The sequence below is a fragment of the Magallana gigas genome, chromosome 1 (assembly GCF_963853765.1).
Source record: "Magallana gigas chromosome 1, xbMagGiga1.1, whole genome shotgun sequence".
In the NCBI taxonomy this organism is placed as follows: Eukaryota; Metazoa; Mollusca; class Bivalvia; order Ostreida; family Ostreidae; genus Magallana; species Magallana gigas.
This window is the reverse complement of record NC_088853.1, coordinates 60089572-60112791: the sequence shown is the minus strand read 5'-3', so window position 1 is coordinate 60112791 and position 23220 is coordinate 60089572. Positions and strand designations below refer to the sequence as shown.

At 32.7% G+C, this 23220-nt stretch overlaps 1 protein-coding gene and 1 long non-coding RNA gene across 2 annotated transcripts in view; one reads left to right on the top strand and one right to left on the bottom strand.

The window, feature by feature from the left end:
- LOC136274014 (uncharacterized) overlaps window positions 1-23220 on the top strand; it is a 278101-nt gene that overhangs the window by 36092 nt on the left and 218789 nt on the right. The gene's annotated exons all lie outside the window — the stretch shown is intronic.
- LOC105317071 (uncharacterized) lies at window positions 11890-17779 on the bottom strand. Its single transcript, XM_066078240.1, has 5 exons — window positions 17359-17779; window positions 16265-16341; window positions 15795-15901; window positions 13673-13782; window positions 11890-12478 (listed from the first exon to the last, which is right to left on the bottom strand). The coding sequence occupies exons 3-5, from the start codon at window positions 15874-15876 to the stop codon at window positions 12134-12136; spliced, it is 537 nt and encodes a 178-aa protein (XP_065934312.1). The 5' UTR covers window positions 15877-15901; window positions 16265-16341; window positions 17359-17779; the 3' UTR covers window positions 11890-12133.

Genomic DNA, 23220 nt, shown 5'->3' with positions numbered 1-23220 from the left:
AACGTTGTCCTCTTAGTTTTACATGTTTGATTAACCCACGTTTACTTCTTAAAAAATTACATCGAAATTTATGTTTCAAAAAATGTTAAATTTTGCTTATATCTTTGCTCAATAACTTTTTAGTTGTAAATTTTTTCTAGTCACATATAGAACAAAAGTTGTGCAGAATATTAAGAGCTTTCATTTGATACCATAAAAGAGGGGCTAGTCCCTAAAATGAGGGTTCTAGATCCCTTAAGAGTATTTGCTTCATAACTCTAAAACGGTAAATTTTTCGATATGGGCGTAGCTGCAAAAAATGTTGTTTGTGACTTTATTGATCTCATAAAACTGTTTTTGTGTTCGGGTATTGCATAATATGAGAGTAAAAAGTGAGCGTATTGACCAGTACTCGCGGCAATTTGGCCAAGTTAACGAAACTCTCCCTCGCCCGCGGCCGAGAAAACCGGTCACCATGGTCGCGGCTGGGTTACCTAGCGGTCAGCGGTTATCTAATACACGAGGGTTGCGTCTCTCAAATATGAGTTTATTTAGCCGCAAACTCAAGAATTATTTTAGTTTTGATTACACATAAAAGTTTATGGACTAAACGATTAGGTGTCAATTAAGAAATCGTTCAGTTAATTAATAAAAGCAATGTCATTCTTAATCTAAAGCAATATCAGACATAGATCAATTGTGGGTTTCAAGTTTAAAATAAAGAACTTCTATTTGATAGAATATGGTCATTATACTGGAAACTTTTCAAATCTTCCTGGGTTCTGAGCTGTGCGTGTCTGTGCGTTGAACCTTTAGGTAATCTATCCTTCGTCCACGACCGAGGAGACGTCCACGGCTGAGGATATCAGCCACGGCTGCACTTCCTAGCGGTAAGCGGTGATCTAATACACAAGTTTCGCACACCGCGACGCACACTTAGATGAATATGAACGTGTTTTAGTTTATATAGCCGTAAATACAAGAACTGTTTTAAATGTATGTTATAAAAGTTTGTCCATCTTGTATTTATTTTATTAAAAATTTGATTGTAAGTGAAAACCGGTATTAATGAACGATATTACTCTAAATCGGAAACATCGTCAGACATAAATTAATGGTTGGTTTGTATATCTAAAACAATTTTAACACCCCCCCCCCACAAATATTAAATGATGATCATCCCTCGCACATGGCCGAGGAGATCCAGCGCGAGTGGACAAGTGATCCGCGGTCGGCTCGTGTTCTTCTACATGTACTTTATCACGCGTTCATGTTTCATATTTTGCACGGACAAAACTATATTTTATTATGTTTTCAACTATTATATAGGTTTAAGATGAAAAGACAAATTTATTTTACTTGTACAGTTGATTGAGCATTGATTTAATTATACGATAGCGTACAAGGTAGTTTAAAAATCAAATCAAATTATAATCAAAGTTCCATGTTACATGTTTTCGGTAGGTGTTAGCACGATAAAAGAATGTCCTGAATTGAGGCATTTGAAAAGTATTTTAAAGAATATTCACACGAGTTTTAAACAACTTAAGAGTAGGTTCTATCGGTCACATATTAATCACTCTGTAGTTTTTCTACATGGCTGTTCGTTTCAGTGTGGAAGCGAACTCATTGCTGCGTCCCCCCCCCTCCTCCCGTCCCTTGACAAGTGCTCGCGCTGGAATTTTTTTAAATTGGCGAAAAGATATCCAGATCTGTCGAAAATCATTTTTGGTGACTTCTTATGTGTAACATTTTCTTCTCAACGTTTTTCATTTTCCCACCCGTTTGTTTATTCGTCAGTTTGTGTTAAATCAATCGCCACGTGCGACCGAAAATCGTGTGTCGCTTCTCAGAACATATGTAATTGAGTAACAGTTGGAAGGGTGCTTTTATAAACAATAAGACTATTATTCGAAGTCAATCATCTACACATTGAAGATGAGAAATCGTAACCTGAGAATGTGGCTAATAAATTAACCTGTTAAACACGCTAAACTTCTATAGTTATGAACAGAATAATTCATAATGTATTATAATTAAAAGTTCAAAGGAAATTTTGTTCTTGGGAAATACGACAGGTCACTACATTATGCAATGCAGTCGACCGCCATAGAAATCATCAAAGTACTGCAAGTGTCGACATAGTTCTTATTTCTTTGAAAGACCATGATAATTCACTTGACTTGCAGACTATAATATAGCGACATATCTGCCTCCCAAAAATATATGCGCTTCTCAAAGTTACACTTAAGTGAGATAGATGTGCGTTATTGGGGATTTTATTTATTGCTAATTGTATGAAAATTGATAAAAAAAAAAGTTGTGTATTATGAGGTTGTAATGCAACTTAATTTACTTACAAGGTTGGCTACAGCAAGTGGAATACTAATTTTAGCTGAACAATGAATACCCAATATATTAAAATACAAGGTAAATAGTTTCCAGAACTATAATACTATGCATGTGTATATGAAAGTTGCACCCTGATTTGTATGGCTGTAGGTGGGGAGGTAAAGGTGTATCGATGTACATACAATGTATGACTGCACATAGGGATTCCGGACCGTGGGTACAGACGATACCCATGATAGTCTTTTAATACATCAATGCGCAGTTTGATCTAGAAACTGACCAGTTTCATAACTTCTTTGAATTTCTCTAACACGGACTGTCTAATTCCTTCTCAGAATTCCAATTTACGCAAGCGCAATTGAAGTTTTTTTTTCAATTTAATTAGTCAACCCACTTACATAAAAATAATTATTTTGCATATTATTACATTGTCGAGAGAAGTAATATTCATTTCTCTAAATAAGGTTATTTAATTCACGTTTGCATAGCGGTGTCTTTATGAAACATCACCATCTGGAGTAAAATTTAGATGCTCGCTTTTGCATAAATTCTCCCGCTGATCTTTTTTTTAGCTGATTATATATTATTTTGAATGTCCAAGGCTACTCGTATCGTTAAATAATATCAGAAGACACACATTTCTCTGTAGAAAAATTCAGAGAAGCCATCAACTTTGACTAATTACTAAATTTTGTCAGCACGTAACAATTCTTAACTTGCACATAGTCTTAAAAAATTTAGAAAGATTTAAAAAAAGAAGTTATCCCAGAGTAAAGGTTACGTGTTTTGTACGCGGGTATGGTTTAAAAAAAAATACAATTCCTGATATGAATCATGAGTACATACTGTTTATAACAATGCTTGCTACCCTTTGAAAATTTAACTCGCCATTAAACATCTCATTTTTTAAAGAATTTTTGAAACGATTACACAAACTGGGTTCGACAAATATTTTCCCAAAACATTTTCTTCCTTTCTTTTTTAAAACACGTTTTATATACAGGCTTTCAATCGCAACACGTTTTTATAACAAAAGCAGAACTGAAAGTTTAGTCATTATAATCGTTTGACACCAAATCACATATATTTTCAACCCGCAGCAACAACGGAAGACCTACTCGTGGCTTTGCCACGAGCTCTGCTCTAGTTCATTTCTATTTTTTCATATGGTCCCTTGAAATCATATAAACTAATCCATTAAGTTTTCATTCAATACAATGCAACAAAAAAAACCCAACATGGTTTGAAATACATAATCTCCAAGAGAAAAATGATGAGTTGAACTTTGTAAACTTTGTATTCGAGTAATGTACAAATCAGTGTGTTCTTAATTACTTCATACAATGGCAATGATCATACAATACCGTTAGAAATGCTTACTGTAACAAACGAACTCGATTCTTTATGATAAAAGTATAATGTTAAACTTCAAAACAAGTGTCGGAAAGTATATTAAAATTTACCATAAAAACTAGTACAACCAACACATATTTTCTTCTTTGTCGTGTGTTTTTATGAAAATAACCAATGATTCATACAACAATTATATTTTCTGCGGCCCATTTGACGCTTGCGTCAATACGATTCTTGTTTACATTGATATACATCTTTTCCCAGTGTGTGTGCGTGTGTATCTAAAAGTATGTGTATGTAACCTCGTAAAAGAAAAATGCGTACAACAGAGTCCGCCTGAAGCTCGACGCCGAACGTGGAGTTGCTCGTTGCATTCAGCAGTTTGTATTGTTTCCCTGGTAGTACATTTTTGATTATCGTTTTCCTGAAACTAGAAACATTTTGCACATTTTCCAATTCTGGACTATTGCTGGGTATGTGATATTTATTGAAACAAACATATCGATAGTGGTGTTATTTAAAACATCTGGATTTTTGCAGATTAAATAACCGCAATGTGAACTTAAATTTTATAACAAGTCCATGGCTGACACATTCATCCTCTTTCTCTTAACAACCAGATGTGAGTTTAAATACTGGAATTCTGTTCTGCAGCTCCTGTTCAATTTCTTGGTGTTGGCAAATAAGAGCGTCAGCTACCATCCACAGCTGTGCCTCTAGTTCTCGAAATCATCCCAAATGCATAACAAAATCGACACAAATCTGTTTTAAAACTGTCATCAGACCAAATAAAACTTATATAGTCTATGAAAGTGGTATTGTTTCATCTGCACGTTTACATATTCTTTTATGGTGATGTATGATATTTTTCTTCCTTTCTTTCATCAGATTTTCAGAATGATAACTCGGTGCTTTAGCATTTTTCTGATATATGTGTTTTCTTTTCATTATTATTAAAAGGTTGTCGCTTTTCCGGTGCCAAATTTAATGCAGTTATAACCTCATCTTCTTCGTTGTGACACTTCTGTTTGTGTCTGCGTAGTGCTGACTGCATTTGGTTGCAAATTGGGCATGATCAACGTTTTTTTTTTCTCTCGATCTTTTAGATATGTTTGCTCTTCATTTCCAACATTAATTTTGTCGTTTTAGAGGGGTAAAAATAACAAAATTGACTTGGTTTTCATTAATAAAAGTAAGCCTGCACAATCTCGTCATTTTAATTATCAATATATTTAACAAACTAATTTATGGAATTTGAGTCTCTGTTTGGTGTGAACTGTCAAGAGTTATCTCTTGCAAGAAGATGGCACTGAATCAAAATATTAACAAGCATTCATTTGAGGAACGTGTCTCTTTCCTTCCAAATTTTAATAGAAAAGTTGTAAAACTAAATCATAATACTAAGCGTTTTGAGAAATATTACTCTACCCTTTTTCACAAATCTCTTCAAATGCAGAATTTAAGGAACATTTTCTTTTAAGTTTGAGTTATTTTCAAAGATTGCAAACTACGAATTTTGATTAACACGCAGTGCTTCTATTTCAACATATATATGATTTAAAGAGTATGTTTTTTATTGGCTTAAAAATGCTGTTCTTCAGAAAATCATAAATGTTTTTCTAAAATAAATCATAAAGACCATGATTCCTGCGACATTATTAATTGTCAGATTTACGAATCTATAAAGTACATTAATCTTACACATGGAACCTACAACTTTTAAATTGTGACTTTATCATTTTAACATGTACATTACTACAACTGTCACACTATTATAATGCACAATTGTGTGTAGGAAAACTCCTGTTTTCAAAATCTTTCTAAAAACACCAGTACTCTAAACTATTCTAACCTCAATTTTTTAACAATACAAGTTCACATTGGACATTTGTTCATTTTTAAGGATAAAAAATATAAAAATGCAGGTACCCTAAATAAGAAAATGACAATAAATATTAGTTTGGACGAAAAGGTATTTATTCGTGTAGGCAAAACACTTTGCAGGGAACCTTTGAATAACCCTATATTTAAGGAGGCCGATTTGGGGTTTTTTTTAGCGGAAAAACTACAATAGCATAACTCTTTATTTTTTAACCATATGTAATTTAAACCAACTCTAGTTTATATGCGAAGGTTCATGAAAATCGACCGTCTGGTTCTTTTTAGGGACCATCTCAAAATAGAGGTACATTTACTATAGGAATATATAGGAAACTGTCATTTTCCGCACATCAAAGCAGTTTTAAAAAATACTACAATAGCTTTTTTTCTCTAATTGTTATATATGATAAGTAATATCATTTCCTACCTTATATGTAAAAAACACAAAATTCTACCGTCTGGTTTTTAGTGGGGCCATCTCAAAATATTAAAATGCACCAAATTTTGCTATATATTTGGATCATCACGAATGATGAATGGTACAATGGATTCATTCCAAAAATGTGGAAAATATCCTCGAGGATAGCATCATTCTGTATATAAAATTTCAACAGCGTACAATTTTTACTTTTTCTTTTATGTTATTTCTTATAACGTATTCCTACAAAGCTTCATTTTATCATAACGTCATAAAAGCGCAATGGCAATGCTCCCCTACCACACAACGTAAAAATCGTGTTAAAAATAAAAATTTCCTTTAAAAATCTATATATTTTTATCTGTATTTTGTTTATTGTGTTCAATTTTATAAATGATATCGAAAAAAAAAATCATAAGAAGTATTAAACAACTGTATTATATTAGAATGCGCAAAAACATGCGCAATGCAAACTAAAGTCGGCCTCCTTAAATGCATAGAGTATTTGAATGATTTGAAACTTGTTAAAATGTAATCGAATGATCAATAGCAATTTGTCATGCAAAATATTATCAATTTATAAGAAGAAAGTTACCTCTGGATTTTCATCTTCATTTGTAAGCAGTCTCTGTAAATCTTCATGGACAGCAGGATGGTTGTTTTCCGTGTGGATTATCCAAGATACCTGATGAATAAACTAAGAGAGATTAATTAGGACTAAATACTTTATTATGGTTTGGCGTTACTGGCCGCAGTGAGTGACTTTAGGCTACCAATGGGCTGCCTCACAACAATTCAAACAATACAACAATACGTGACGGCCCATCAATAGGCTCATTGCGCAGTGGGTGAGCGCAAATGCACAAACGTCACAAAATATAATATTCGGTACAGTGGGTAAGTACAAATGCACAGACATACAAATGACAAAGTTATACACAAGGTTTGTGCGAATGGGTAAACGCAAATGCACAAGTTTCAAAGTTCAAAACACATTAAAATTGTCAAAGTTCTTGTGCAGCAAGTATGTGCGCCTATTGACATTAAGACTAACGATCTGACAAGTACCATTACTCTTGGGGACTTGGCTGACTGTTTGTTGAGAATATGTACAAGGGAAATATTATCTACATGGAGGATGACTTTTGTGTTTTGCAAACGCAATCCCCATATCATGAAAGCTAATAAAATAGGTACTAATTCGAGAAAAGTTATGTCCCGCAAAATTGGCTTGTTTATCCATGAAGATGGCCAGGTAAAATGAACCCACGGACCCTGAAAGAAACTGCCGCAACCAAGGTGGCCAGAACCTGCACTATCCGTGTAAAGATGCAAAGTATCTAGTGTAACCCATTCAGTGTCTGGGAAGTATACAACGCCGTTAAAGTTGTCTAAAAATTGTAGCCATGTGAACATGTATTCACGGATAGGGTTCGTAATTCTGATGTGATGATAGGGAGAGGGCACCCCGGACATAACATTGTAAAATCTCCTATTAAATGCACGGCTACCTGGGATGGCTTTACTAACGAAATTGAGCTTGCCCACTAAAGATTCTAACTGGGAAAGAAGATTTTTTTTCTGTGTGACCCACTGCTGCAACAAAAGTTTGAGTTCTTGAACCTTACTAACAGGAATTTGGACCAGCATATTCACAGTGTCGATTTCTAAACCAAGAAATGTAAGCTTAGTGGTTGGCTCATTAGTTTTGTCTTGGTTCAGGGGGACCCCTATTTCTGAACAAATGTCCTGAAAAGTGTGCATGAGAGCTGAACAATTATCTGAATTGGACTTGCCAATAAAGATAAAGTCATTCAAGTAGTGGTGAACTGTATCGAGTTGTGTTTTAAATTTGACAGCCCATTCTAAGAAAGTGGAAAAAGTTTCAAATATTTTGCATGATATTGAACACCCAAAGGGGAGGCATTTGTCGATGTAATAAGCCCCATTAATGTAAATTCCTAGAAGTTCAAAGTCCCCTGGGTAAATTGGCAGAAGACGAAAAGCATTTTTAATGTCCACCTTAGCTAATAGAGCCATAGGACCTAGTGTGCTTATGGTTTGGACCACTGTGTCAAATGATGTATAGGTAACTGTAGTGAACTGTGGGTCTATGTGTTCATTAATACTGAAAGAGGGTGGGTAGGACAAGTGTGTTATCATACGCCATCCTCCGTCAGCTTTGGGTACAACACCTATGGGAGATACGTGTAAATTAGGCATGGGTGGGAGTAAGTATGGGCCAGACATTCGACCTGCCGTAACATCACTATATATTTTTTCCAAGAGAACCTCCTCACTGTCGGAAGCTGAACTCAAGTTTTTTTTAGAAAACTGAAATGCGTGGTCCAGAGTATTGCAATTCAAAGCCATGTTTTAGACCATCCTCTAAATACCTTACCGAGACCCTATCTGGGTATTGACTCAAATAATTGCTAATTGCGCTAATGATTATGGGAGAATACCCTAGGACCCAAATGTCTCTGGGGTTGACGAGGGTTTCCCGCACAATGTTGGTTGGTGCGTGTTTGGTGTGCTGGTGTCTGATACCTGAATGTGGCATAAGAGTTGTTGCGGACTGGAGTGGATGCCCGAAAGGAGTTATTTGCATGACTCGGGGGTGGGTTAGCACTGTTGCACAACATAGATGGATGGGTGCCATTGTATTTAAGGCAACGGTGTATGTACGGACAATGGGGCTTGTAACAGTTTGCTTTGAGATTGTAATCGAAGCACTTGTGGTGTTGGGTACTAGAAGATTTATTTGAATTGGCAGTCATGTATAATAACCAAAGCTCATTATCTATGATTCCCCAGTTCTGTGACGGGTTGTGTGCAATCCTTAGCCTAAATTGTTCATCGTACGATACCCACCCATTAGAATGCTGTGCCCCTAAGCGAACGTCATGCATATATTTAATAAGCTGTTGCGATCTAAGTGGGTGCACTGCAGTGTAAATGCTAAAATAAATGATAAATGCATCTGTCCATTTTTCGATAGATGTTATTCTGGTTGTGAGTTTTGCTTGTGATATGATGTTACCCTGCGCATCAATTGTGAGAGTAGATGTTGCATGGGCATTAGTTGGGTCCCTTACCAATAATGTTCCCAGATTGACAAATTCGCCCTTGATGATTTTTTGCTTAATTGGTTGGTTTACATGATACCCAATGGGAACTGTAATAGAGTTGATTGGTTCAGGAGTAGGCTGATGGGTTGAGGTGATAATGGAAGTTATCCCTGTATCTGTGCATGTAGATGTGAGACTAGTTCTGACAGGCGAAATGAGGCCGGGCATAAGAGTGGTGGTTTGTTTTAATGTTGAAACAGGGGGATTAAAAATCACATTACTCGCCTGATCCTGGGCTTGCTGTGGTGGGGCTGCCTGTTGTAACAGTGCCGCCTGATGCTGTGGGGCTGAGGGGGTGCCAGTTGAGCCTGGACATCTTGTTCGTTATTGTTGGTCTGTTGGCGTTTAGCCCTGCGCCGGCCTGGCCTGCGTGCTTGTCCTGGGTCTTGAGTATCACGGGCAGCCGCCCGTTTAAGTTGTCTCTTCGGCCTTGGCATTTACCCCGTTGATTAAAACATGTCTTACCAGTTTCAAGAAGAATCCAGAAATGATGCAAAAAGAGGCCTAATTTTAAAGCGAGTATATTCAACCGGAAAAACATAAACACTATTTATAGGTCCTTGGATAAATTTGCATATCTTTGACAAGCCAAGATATGCCATATTATATTTGGGAATCTTGGGTAGATACCACATTGCCCCTCTCCTTGAATAACCATTTGTATTTGTTTGACGATGACCCAACATTAAAATGAACTTTTCCCACCATGTATTTTCCGATACGGACATCATCTTTGACCAAATTGACAAGCTCTTCTTAATAGTTTGGATATCGATCTTCACAGGATGAAATCTTACCATTCAGTGGACTGAAAGGTGACTGAATGTTGGCTGAATGGTAATGGAATGGTCACTGATAAAGACCCTTTCCATTACCATTCCATCACATTTCAGTGGTCTTTCATTCAACTGAATGGCAGATATATTTCAGTTACCATTCAGTGACATTTAAGTAGCCATTCAGTGATATTTCAGTAGCCATTCAGTCGTATTTCAGTTACCATTCAGTGACATTTCAGCTACCATTCAGTAACATTTCAGCTACCATCAGTAACATTTCAGCTACCATTCAGTGACATTTCAGTAGCCATTCAGTCGTATTTCAGTTACCATTCAGTGATATTTCAGTTACCATTCAGTGACATTTCAGCTACCAATCAGTAACATTTCAGTAGCCATTCAGTGATATTTCAGCTACCATTCAGTGACATTCCAGCTACCATTCAGTAGCCATTCGGTGACATTTCAGCTACTTTTCAGTCGTATTTCAGTACTAATTCAGTGACACATCAGCTACCATTTAGCCTAATTTCAACTACTTTTCAGTGGTATTTTAATTAAAATTCATTCAGTCTAATTTCAGCTACCATTTAGTCATATTTTAGCTATATTTCAGTTACCATTCAATGTCATTTTCTATGATCATTCACATACTTTTTAAATTAACAACTAATTACAGGATAACCCTACAATCTTAAGTCATACCTCAGTGACTATGTTTGTTCATTTTATCATAATCAAATGACCATTACAGCAAGTTTCAGTATCACTTTAGTCTTGTGTGATTTTAAGTCTAAATTTATTTAAACTTCTCTTGACTACCTAATTTTCATACAATTATAAGTCCAAATGCCATTTATAGACTTGTTTGATCGATATTTTATATTTTCAAACCCTTAAGTAAGACATCAGTGCATTTTATATTTACCGATAGTATACTTTTTAAACTATGCTCCATGACTTTATTACAAGAACTAGATAAAACAACATATTGCAAAAACAGATGTTTATTTACTTGTTCTTTTTAATATTTCAACAACAAATTTCATAATACTGTTTATCTCATAATGTGTGTGTGTGTATATATACATATATATATATATAAATATATATATATATATATATATAACACTTTAAAATAAATAAATATCAAACAAAATTTGTAGAATTTCTAAAAGGATAAAACATAACATATTGATAAAATGTGTCATTACTACAAGCAGAGACATAAATAACAGAGATTGGCAACTCCGCCATTAGCATGTTTTGTTGATGAAAAATGATATGGGACCAACCTTACTTTGAGAACTAAACTGAAATGATCTTAAACCAAAACTATATTGTTTTAATGAAAAGTGTGCATAGATTTAGACATTTTTGAAACAAAAAATTGAAAAATAAGATAACCGTGATATATAGAAAGAATATTGGCCAGCTATGAAAGATCGGCGAAATCTCGGATGACGGGTAGTCAACTGCCTCCTAAAACTCCTCTTATAATATTATTTATAAGACATAAACTATGATATTTTGAATGTGTTGGCAATAGGTTTTAGCTGTTTATATTTCAATATTATTGTTTATTTGAAAGATATACTGCTTTAAACTAGGAACACTTTACAATAGGGACCGCAGGATTTCGCGAGATTTCGATCAGCTGGCAATCTCTGTTATTTATGTCTCTGCTACAAGCTACCATTGTTCTTAATATGAAAAAAACAAAACATAAGCTACTATTATGACGGTTATTAAGAAAATAAATCAGCTACTATTAAATAAAAGGCACTAATATATCAAAAAAAATAAATACAAATATCTTTGTCATGCCTTATATCATGCTTAATAAATAATAAATAGCATATCTATAATTAAACATATATTTTTATATTTTTATACATCATAATAACAAATATATATATATATATATATATATATATATATATATATATATATATATATATATATATATATATATATAAAACACATTATGCGTGGATCCAGTGTTTTGACCATCTCTTTACATTGGCAAATAGAAAAATTGAAAATTAAAATAAAATTTTTTTTTTAGAAAATATGCCTTCAAATTGACCTCAAAACTCACTTGATAAATTTCCTGGATCCACGCATGAACAAAATTGATGAAAATAAAATAAATAATCAAATTAATTTCAAAACTGCTGGAAAAAAACCTTTAGTCTCTCCCCCCCCCCCCCATTTCTTATAATTACTAATTTTCTGTATTACTCTGCATCCTCATCTCTCCTCACAAACTTTGGGCATCCCTCAGGGGCCTTCCTACTTGACGATGTTGTTGAGAGCTTTCTTTTTTTCAGCTGTCGCTTATGCTGGGGGGTGAGGCTTTCCTTATGGATCTCCTCCAGCCTGTCTTTCAGAGTTTGGAAGGCCTCTTTCTGCCATGGCAGGCGTCGTACACTGAAATGGGAGAACTCCCCGGCCTCATCCTCCTCACTCTCCTCAGACGACATGTAGTCTCCTGTGAAAACTTTTATCACTCTCTCTTTGTCAAAATCTCCTAACTTGTCCTCTCCTACACTCTTTAATGTTTTCTTCAACCTGGCTGCTCTCTAAAAATGATATTGAAATGTTAAAATATAATATATAAACATTTATTTGGTAATCATTTTAAGTATATTTTTGATGTAACACTGAATTATTGGAAACAGTAACAAGATGCCACTATGTCATTCCATGTCATTATCTTTGATTATTTTGCAATAAGAAACTTTTTAAGAATTACAGATGTAGAAAGATTTAAACTATTCATTCAAGGTTACTGCGTCACTCAGTTAACTAAATTTGCGCCTTATTAAAATTGACTCTAGATGTCAAGGCAGGTTTGGGTTTGATTGAATTACAATTTTTTAAATTTAAAAGAGACTGCGATAACTGATGAACAATAATGATGAAAGTAATATAATAATTGTAATACTATAAGCAATATTCATTAGTGACAAAAAAGTCAAGAATAATGACCTTCTTTTTTTAAAAAAAGACTAAGGAGGCAGCTAGTGTTAGAATTTGAATACTTTTTATCCCCTTGCGCAACCTATACGAGTGCACAAATATTTATCAAACTTTGTACAATTATTTGGTATATTAAAGGACAAACCCTATTAATTTTCAGGTCTATTGGTTAAATACTTTTTGAAATATCACCATTCAACAAAATATGTTTATGTATGACTCCATTTCACTAATGTGAAACTTCAAGGGGCAAATGTTGGTTGCCTTTTTAAAATGCCTTACTGAAGCATTGTGAACACTTAAATTGAAAAAAATAATTTTTGACCAAAATTGTGACCATGCCCCTTAAAGTAAAAAAAAAGCAGGGGGAAGCATATATAAAATCGCACAATATAGATATCTTGTATGTTATAATGATTGCCATTAAATAAAGCCAAATTTTTAACTTTAAAGCATGTTTTTTTTATTTCTGCTACGAATAAGTGAAATGTACAACCAAGTTAACATACTCCCTTTTATTTATACACCCAAAGGCTTGGGATAGGGATAAAAGAGATATTATTTATCCAGATTGGTTAAAAGTAGATAAATACATGTCATATTAACTCTGTTTAAAATTATAAGCATATAAGTCTAATTAATGCCCAATTTTTCCACATAATTTGGTCATCGGAAATTACATTTCCCTGAATAATAACTCATGTCTTAATTAGACTTGAGGTTCAGAACTTACCCTTCTTCTAAACTTAGTTCTATGCTATTAACTGTTACATCATTTAAAAAGATTTACTTACTTCCCGTCTTCTGCTTTGGCGTCTGCTTCTCTGTGTGTGCTCTTTCTCCTTGCCAGACAGCTTTCGCCTCTCTGTGTCCCTCAAAGATATATAATACGTCTTGCACGCCCCTACAATGAATCATAAAAAGTTAATTGAAAGTTTATACTCAGTAAATGAAAATACACAAGATATACAAGATTTTATATAAAGCATATTAAGGCATTAAATGGCTATTTTTTTCATGTCATCTGTTCTATAACCTACCAAGGCTGTGCAGACCATTTATACCACATGTAAATGTATTTTTCTATTGTTGCTTTAAAAGCATTACTAATGCTCCTAGTCAGGGATACTTACATGGAACCAGGTTCAGGTTACCACAATATGAACATTTATTAGTTCGCTCCCATGACTGAACATATAATGCCGGAAACTGTAGCATTGGATCATGAGTTTTAAAGAGTTATTACTGCAAATTGACAGGACAATTCACTTTGCATCTTCCATGATTTTGAGTTGCTGTTTTTTGCGCGCAGTGCTTGCATAGATAAGTAAACACACTAAGCCTTTTCACAGTGCATGAGCACAAATATAAAGTCAAACTTCATATTATATATTTTATATATGTTATTATTTTAAATATAATTTAATATAACATATATATGTAACATTAAATACAACATTCAAACTTACATACCTAATTTAACTAGTGCGTATGAAATATAATTTAAACTATATCTATTTCTTAATAAAGAGGTACTTCTTGACAAAGTTTCTGGCATTAAATGGTACATCACTGAAATGAACTTAACAACATTTTACTAAATATGACTGTTCCATGTATGTTTTATATCCCCAACTAAGAGCGCATATAATAGCTTAAGTGCGACAATACACAAGTACTTCATGCAAAAAAAAAACAATATGAATATAAATATAAGCATTAAATGCTTATTTTTTGATGACCTCCATCCTAATTCATTGAATCTACCGTTTCTGAGGATGCTTCCATACAAGTTTCAGATTTTCTGGCCATTCTGTTTCTTCTGAGAAGAAATTTTAAAAGATTTTTCTTTAAGGCCAAAAAAATATGTGTGTTTCCGGTTTCCCAATCTACCCTTTTTTTTATGCACGGACCCAAACACTTTTTATTCCAAATCCAGATTACCAACCATAATTGGTTTTAACAATAGAGTCCTTACAAATCAGAGTTTAAAAAAATGCCTGTAACAATTCAATAGAAAACACCACTTGTCAAAGCGTTTTAAAGATTTCTAAGTGCAGATTCACAGCATGGATGAAAGTTATCCTGGGGTAGTTTAGCTAAATTATCAAGGCAATAGATAGTTTCTCAGGGTAGTTATGTTTTAAAAACTCATATAAAGACAGTGTATGTACATGAAAAAAGCAGAAGCACAGTTTTTTTCAGGGTATGGAGACTGCAGACATTGTAAGTCTGTGAATTGGCCTAACAAACTTTCACATTATAAATATAATTAAAATGCTGCAGTTCAATTGAAAATGAAATTTTAGAACTAATAACTACTATTTAATATATTTGTGGTGAAGAGTATTATACTTTATTAATCTACAGTGGCTGTCATATTCATATTGTTCTATTTACATGTTAAAAATGTTTTCGAACGTATTCCAAAAATAAATCTTAGAATAAAGAAAGCTTTTATTCTGTAACAGTTTTCACTACCCACAATTTCTCCCCCTATAAAATGCATTTTCTTAATGTATAACAAAATGATATACTAGGTAAGGAAAATACTAAAACGCTCATTCAAAAAAAAGCCAACCTACCTACCCTATTATTTAATTTGATAAAATAGAAAATGCACGCATTTCTATTTTTGGCCTAAAAATTCCTATGAAAAAATTAAAAAGCCCCATTGTTGCCTAACCCCACCTCCAGGGATCATGATTTGAAGAAATATTAAATTCAAATTAGATTCTCATAATTTTAAGCAGCTGCGATGAATAGTTGCTGAGAAAATATTAAAGAACATTTGTTTAGACACTAGACAGACTTGCAAGGGTTAAACAGTATACCCCCCGTCCTTTGGAGAAGGGACTATGAATCAATACAATGGGAAGTTTTATCAAAAAGGCACATTTTACATTAACCCTGTACCTTCTATTTCTCTAAGTGGCCAAGAAGACTTCTCCATCCCCCCTTCACTTGCAATGACTGCATTAACAAGTCTGTCCGTCATCCTCCTGTTGATTTCATCTTTGTAACTAAAACAGAGAAATATAAATATAAAGAGCACTGAATTCTATAATGTAATAAAAAAAAATCATTATTAATAACAACATAAAAAAGAATTGAATTTTTTCAGATTGTTCAAATGATGATGACTTAATATAATAACATGAGCTGCAATGCCAAGGCTTTAATTAAGGGTGAAAAAAAATTCTAATATAATTGAAATGTGAATAAAACCATCATGACATTGATTATATGGTCTTTGATTCATCTTTGTGATATCAGATCTACTCATTGAAACTAAATATTTTATAAAGAAATATCTCAATAAGGCAATATATGATTGGTACATGTATTGTTATTAATGATAAAGCAGGTATAAATGCATAGTATACCTCTTATCTCGGCCTAACTCAAAACCAAAGGATTGGTCTGTTCTTGCCAAAGCTTTGTAAACCTCTCTCACTGCTAGCTGTAATTCAAAGAACAAAAATTTTAATTACACAGTTGTAATTGATTCATACTTAGCTTACATACTTGTTTAATCATAAAACATAGTAAGCAGTGTGAAAAATTATTTTATAAAAATCAATTTTAGTCATTTTTTTTTAATTCTTATATGTCAATTTTATGGCATGCAAATACAAAAACAAACAAAAGCACTGCAAATCACTGAAATACATACTCTCCTTAATAGAATTCCTAATTATTTCTACCCTAGACTAGTTATTTGATGAATTTCTTGCATATTTTTTATTTATACTTAAAATTATCACAATTTACTGAAATTTATCATTGTTCATGATAAGAATATAAATTTCAGCAAATTGTGATAACTAGTAACGCATAACTCAATGAAATCAGACCAAAATTTGAAAAGTTTTACTCAGAATTTCATGAAAATAGAAAAAAAATGACAAAACAAGATACATTGTGTTTTTGTATTCTATGTTGATACAACAGGCCTATAATGCATACCTATTTACAACAATTTGGGCAAAAATATTGATGAAATATGGTTTAAATAAATGTTTTTACTTTTTTATTGTATGTACTTTTTTAATTTCTTCAAATTTGGTAATTATTATAAGGAAAATTGAATGTCTGGCAAACATCATTGACAATTATTTTGGCAAGGGGGTACACCTGTCTGAGAGGTGATAAAAAAAAACTAGCACGTACTAAACATAGATAATTTCTTATGTATATGTATCGCTAGATATATCATTTAAAGTTATGCTTTTTTTGATTCATTGAGCCATTTAGTGCCGATTGTAAGACTACCTTAAAAATCTACTGAAAAATAAGATCACATATTTGAGTGCTATTTGCTTAACTTTTTTCTCAACCAAACAAAAAACCATCCCCTGCCACCAGAGTATAGTTTGAAAGGTTACAAAAATGCTCAAATAGAAGCATGCAAGTGATCAGAAAACAAACAAATAAGGTTTATTAAAATAAATCTGAAATAGTGGTTAGTGAATCTTACTTTGCAAGTGTTTGATGCTCTCCTGTGCTTCTGTGTGTCATCTTTTCTTTTTGGGGTTACTGTAATGTTGTAATTGTCACTCAACTGCTTAAGGATCGCAGGTGATAGATCTGTAGTTTGTCTGAAATGGGAAATAATAAGTTAGAGAGTATATATAGAAAGAAAAATTTCACAAGAACTGAACTCATTCGAGCACCTCTGAATTTATTACATACTTAGCATTGATAAACAAAACATTCCAAACACATCCATAGGTGTGACTAGATTTAGCTACAAACTTGCAAAACCTACTTAGCTTTCTTTACCTACCTAAAGTAGGTTTATTTAGTAACTCAATCATATTTTTTTTTTATTTATGGGCAATTAATTGAACCAAAACTTGCAAAAGATGTGTCGGGAACGAGATGTTTCGGGATTTAGAACAAGACGCTTCAAAATGAAACAATACTACAAGCATTTAAATGCATGTTTGTAATATTTTTTGTGTAAATAAATTTATAAAACCAAATAAAGGTAAAAACACAGAAAATGCAAGTTAATTGTATGCGTGTGAAGTAAACTTTATCATGGATTATGAAGGAAGGAGGTATGCTAACTTCATCATTTTATGTCATGTTTTGATAAAATAGAACAAAAATATAGCTAGCTATGATCTCAATTTTAAATTTTAAAAACATCGTTATTTTAATCCCGAAAGATCCAGAAACGTCGGAGTGGCGCTGTTGTATCCGTGTGGACGTACAGATGAAATTATCATTTTTAAAGTCGACTAATATCAAACTGTAAGATATTGAAATAAACAGGTCAATTCACTACCTGTATTTACACCACGAAATGAATAAGTCGACCACGACTTTCACATGTGCAATCGGGTGCAACGTTATCGAAGGTTTACAAACCTGTGAAAATGTGCCTATTTTGGCTACGACCGGTGTTCAGTTAATTCAGAATTTCTAACCCGATGTTAAATATTGCGTGATAAAAAAAGTAAATCATTACAAAATTCACATTCTATTACAGCTTTCTAATAAATTCATTAATAATGTTTAAAATTCTTATCTTTATTAAGGCTTGCATTCAAATTTATTTCAATAAAGTTATAATAAATATCGTTAATACTTTTTGGAAATTTTAATTTATTATGCAGGCCTATTAATTCGGAATATTACATACTAGGATGTACGGACTAAAGCTTGTACACAGAACAATTTTTCAGATATAAGTAATGAAATATATATATATATATATATATATAACTTATGTAATTTTGATAAATTATGATATATCATCGTATACACTGGCGTCGGAAGCAAATTGAAAGGGAAGGGCTAGACTGATCCTTAGAAATATTGAGAGAAAAATACCAGGTAACCTAATCCCAAGTGTGTGTGTGTGTGGGGGGGGGGGGGGGGGGGGTGTAACCTATACTTCCAAGAAAAAAAATCGTTCTGGGCATAACATTTTTCCCCCGAATCATTAAAATCCTAATCCGGGGGGGGGGGGGGGTATGCCTCTGACTCCAACTTCTCAATCTTTAAAACGTACATTACGGAACAATTATGTTTCCTGCGAAAAAAAAAATGGGAGGGGCTGAACCCTCTATTCTGCTATGTCCCTAATGGTTAGCTCTAATTTAGCAAAAAATGTGTGTGTGGGGGTTCCGACGCCTATTGTAATAGCAGTTTGTCTTCTTCTTTTTTTGAAATTAATTAAGAGAAGTTGTAGCTTTGCAAAACAAAATACGTAGTAATTAAGATTATGATTTCTTCTAGTAGTTTGTGACATAAAATTTTATATGAGGTAAAAATGACCAGTTTATCTCTTTGATTATGAATAAATACAAATTACCAAAATCATGCATTCAAATTTTACATATATCTTATTATTTCTCTGCACCTTTTCTTCATTTTTAATTATAGGAACATGTTTGAAATAAAAATCTAAAATTCATAAATATGAGCTGCGGCTTAGAAAAAACTTAAATTAGATTGGCTTTACATTCGATACCTGGTTGGTTAGTTCTTATCACGTGACAAAAATGATTGGTTAACATTCCCAATTGGTCAGATCATATCACATGACAAATATTAGAGCGGTGCAAAACCAGTTCAAACCTGTTTTTATGACGCCATTTTGAAATTTTACAAAAATTTAATTTTCTCTCACAAATATTGTAACCTTATTTCAAGTTTTCATCAAAATACATGAAATAAAACATCAGCACTGCAACAAAACTTATGATTAAAAATAAACTTAGGTTTTTTTTCAATCTTAAAGAGCAACTAAAAACAAATAAATTGATAGTGCTGCATAAATCATTAGCCCATTCATATCAATCGTTTTCATAATTTGAAAAATCTCGTTCAAAATCAAATCTTTTGATTTACATTTCGACAATCTAATGAAAAGACAATATTTAAGACTTCATAATAAAAAAGAACAGACAAATTTATAACTGAACATTTGTTAACGAGAAATGATTTGAAATGGTTGCATACTGATACAACAGTATTTATCTGCTTTACCAGTCATACGTGTTTGTTGAAGTACTATTTAAATGAATGGCAAATATGTATCCTTTTGCATCATGCATATGAAAATGTTCATTATCAGGATTTCAATTTTGCTAGTAACGGGTTTCTCTGTCAAAAACATCATTTGGTATTTTATCAGTGATTTTTTTTCAGTATTATCTGTTTTACCCTACTTATGAATTGTAAGAATTTTTAATGAGATATACCATACTGTATATACTACTTCAGGTTCATACAATGTTTATAATTGATAAATTGTGTTATCTTTTAATGTCAAAATAAGTATCCTTTGTTTCAATGCAAGCCATTATGTCTATAGACCCAACAGTGACGATCATATTTTCGTCTACCGGTAAACTCTCGTTGGAGTTCAAAACTTTGGTTATCTCCTCCATGACGACGTCTGCGTTGAGATGTTCCCAGGACTGCAAAGGAACAACGATTGGGTTGTTTAAACTTGGATGACTGAGAACTACTCTTCCCAAATCTGCATCATGCCCCCTGGCCTGCGACATTAGATCGTCGAACATATTATGTAATTTGGTTTGTATGTCTACCAATTCATCACCCCTCCACTGTTCATTAAATTTAACTTTGAAAGTGGTTTCACGGGCCATGTCTTTTTTAAAGGTTCGAACATCCCTTTTCCAGATATAGTAGGGTTTCTCAGATTCATCCTCTGACTCAGAACCCAACCCGCCTCCACCATACTGTCTGTTATCATCTGTTGAGGGGGATTGTGGTGATGAAAGAACCTCCTTTCGTTGTTTCTTTGGAGGTGGTTCGGAAGTCGAAAGAACGTCATATCCACTTGTGGATGGTTTATCATCATCATCTAAAGAATCTTGGAGTCTCTTTAATGAAGGCTGAATTGCTGGAAGAACTTCCTGCCATAGGTTTTCAATGTGCTCATTCCATTCTAATTCCTTCAATCGATGTTCCACCTCTGAATTGCCAACAAGTCCATGGACTGCAGCAAAAAACTTTACCGTATCTGGGTCACTTAATGTGTCGAGTATCTCCTTTAAAAGACTGTTTTCAGCCATTGCTAAACAAATAATAAAATTTGATGTCTATAGAAAACCACAATATATATATATATATATATATATATATATATATATATATATATATATATATATATACCTGGTGTATTACAGTTAAATGTCTTTACCTTTTATATAAAAATTAAGTTTTATATCTCACCCTAATAACGTGCGAATTTCAGTGCATTTAGATATATATATTAATTTCCCATTTTCTGTGGGTTGTGGTGGCCCTCAGAAAATATAATATGTAATCTGCCATATGTGTTTTATGCAACACTCAATATATACATATGAAGATCCAACATCTCTAAGTTTTTAATATATCACCTTTTACAATAGAATGTATTGATTTTTCTTATATCAATCAATGCAAACACAAGATGGACTAATTCAGAGCAAGAAATGATAATTTAAAAAAAAAAAACAAAAAGAAATGTAATATCAGAAAAAACTTTTTATTAAATTTAAAGAAAACACTTAACACTCTACATGCTACTTTTCACCGGAGACAGAATATTTACATCAACAACCGTGAAAATCAACAATCATCATAACCCTCACACACATACACTCCAAAATACAATGTGAATGTAAAAAACCTCTCATAATAACAAAAAAAACAACTATCTACTTTACAATACAGCAAATCTCTCTTCTTGTAGAGATACAATATAGTCTGGAAAAACTGTAATTTGCTTTCCCCTCCATATATAAAAGGAAAAAAAAAGAATAGTAATAGCGCCTACTTTTTCAAAAAAATTAAAAAAAAAAAAAAGAAAAACTGAAAAATTCAAAAACATACACTCAATTTTTTCAAAACTGCACTCTCATCCGAGGGTAAAAAACAAGATTATCTACCTTGTTCCCATACAAAAAAACTAAAAATAGCTCTTTCGTAGATCCTACATGTATGTAGTTTATTTTTATTTTTTTTTTGTTTAAAGATATATGCTATTTAAACTTATCTTTGAAAAATAAAAGAAAACACCAATTTTCATAAAATATTATAAAACATCTCACATCTTTACAACCCATAAGCAAGTTGTATTACAAATTTTTAAGTAATTTTAAAATAATACAAAATCTTAATTCTCCTTGATGTAAAATATAAACTTGAATACTGATCACAAATAACTACAGAAAATGTTTTAAGGTCACATTTTTTTCTTTTGTATTTTTTACAATCTCATAAGTAAAAAACACCAGCTTTTTTTGATTAGCCTATATGGTTCAGCTAAGCAGATGAGGATGAACAAATTATGTCTGGAGTTAATACTTGTCAAAAAATTATTACACTTCGATTCTTCAAAATAAAATATATATACTGCTGCTTTTCAAAAAAAGTAAAAGCTAATTTTATATTTTTTTATCAAGAAAATTTTTTTTTTAATTTTTTTTAGAAATCACTGGTATTCCTGCATGTCTTCACTAATGTAAATAAAAATTATAAACTGTGTTGAAAAATTTGTTAAATTGTGATACTGATAAAATTGATAGTTTTTCATTTTGAGCAGCACAGGTGTTTTTTTTAAAAATACCAGAATTTTAATGCATCACAAAAATTCAAGCCGTACATTTACAACAAAGTATATAGTCAAAACTGACTTTTTTAATGCTGAAATAAATGATAAAATTCTTATCCGAGTATTGATAAGTAGAAAATCGTTTTACAAAAAAAAAAAAAAAGCTACACATTTTTTGATTTCAACATGTAAAAAATAATGAAATTAGATTATAGTCAACTATTTAACTGAGACAGTTTTCTGAGTATTATAAAATGTTCTTGTAAGTATATAAAACCAAAAATAAAACTGGCACAACATAATCTTAACTGTAAAAGTTATGATTTTTTAGATTACTAAAACAAAAAAAGTTTTTACAAACTTTTGCCTAGATGTAAAAGTACTTTACTTCTTAAAAAAAACATTTTCACATTAATTTTAACTCCCTCGAACACTTTGTTCTGGTTCTCGAGGCAACTGGTTCCTCCACAGTAATGCTGCATTGTGGTGAAGGTGTCGTAGCCTGTGAATCAGGGGTGTGCTGAATCAACGGGCTTTGGGTGATGTTAAGGTTGTTGGTAGGAGTTTCGGTGGAGGGTTGAGTGCTTGGAGGAGTGCTTGGAGAGTGCTTTTGTAGGAATTGCTTAAGCCATTTTTTTAGCACAATCAATCCTACAGCCAGTGAAGTGGCTATGGCCCATGCTAAAAATCCTAAAATACATTTAAAAAATGAATAAACCTTTTAAAAATTAAATACCTGTTGATTTTGTTAAATTC

Excerpts from the sequence above, each read along its gene's own strand:
- LOC105317071 (XM_066078240.1), bottom strand. The coding sequence starts at position 15,876 with ATGACGGACAGACTTGTTAATGCAGTCATTGCAAGTGAAGGGGGGATG. Across the intron at positions 13,783-15,794 it reads GCCACTTAGAGAAATAGAAG|GGGCGTGCAAGACGTATTAT; the intron begins GTACAGGGTTAA and ends GATTCATTGTAG. Across the intron at positions 12,479-13,672 it reads GCCAAAGCAGAAGACGGGAA|AGAGCAGCCAGGTTGAAGAA; the intron begins GTAAGTAAATCT and ends TATCATTTTTAG.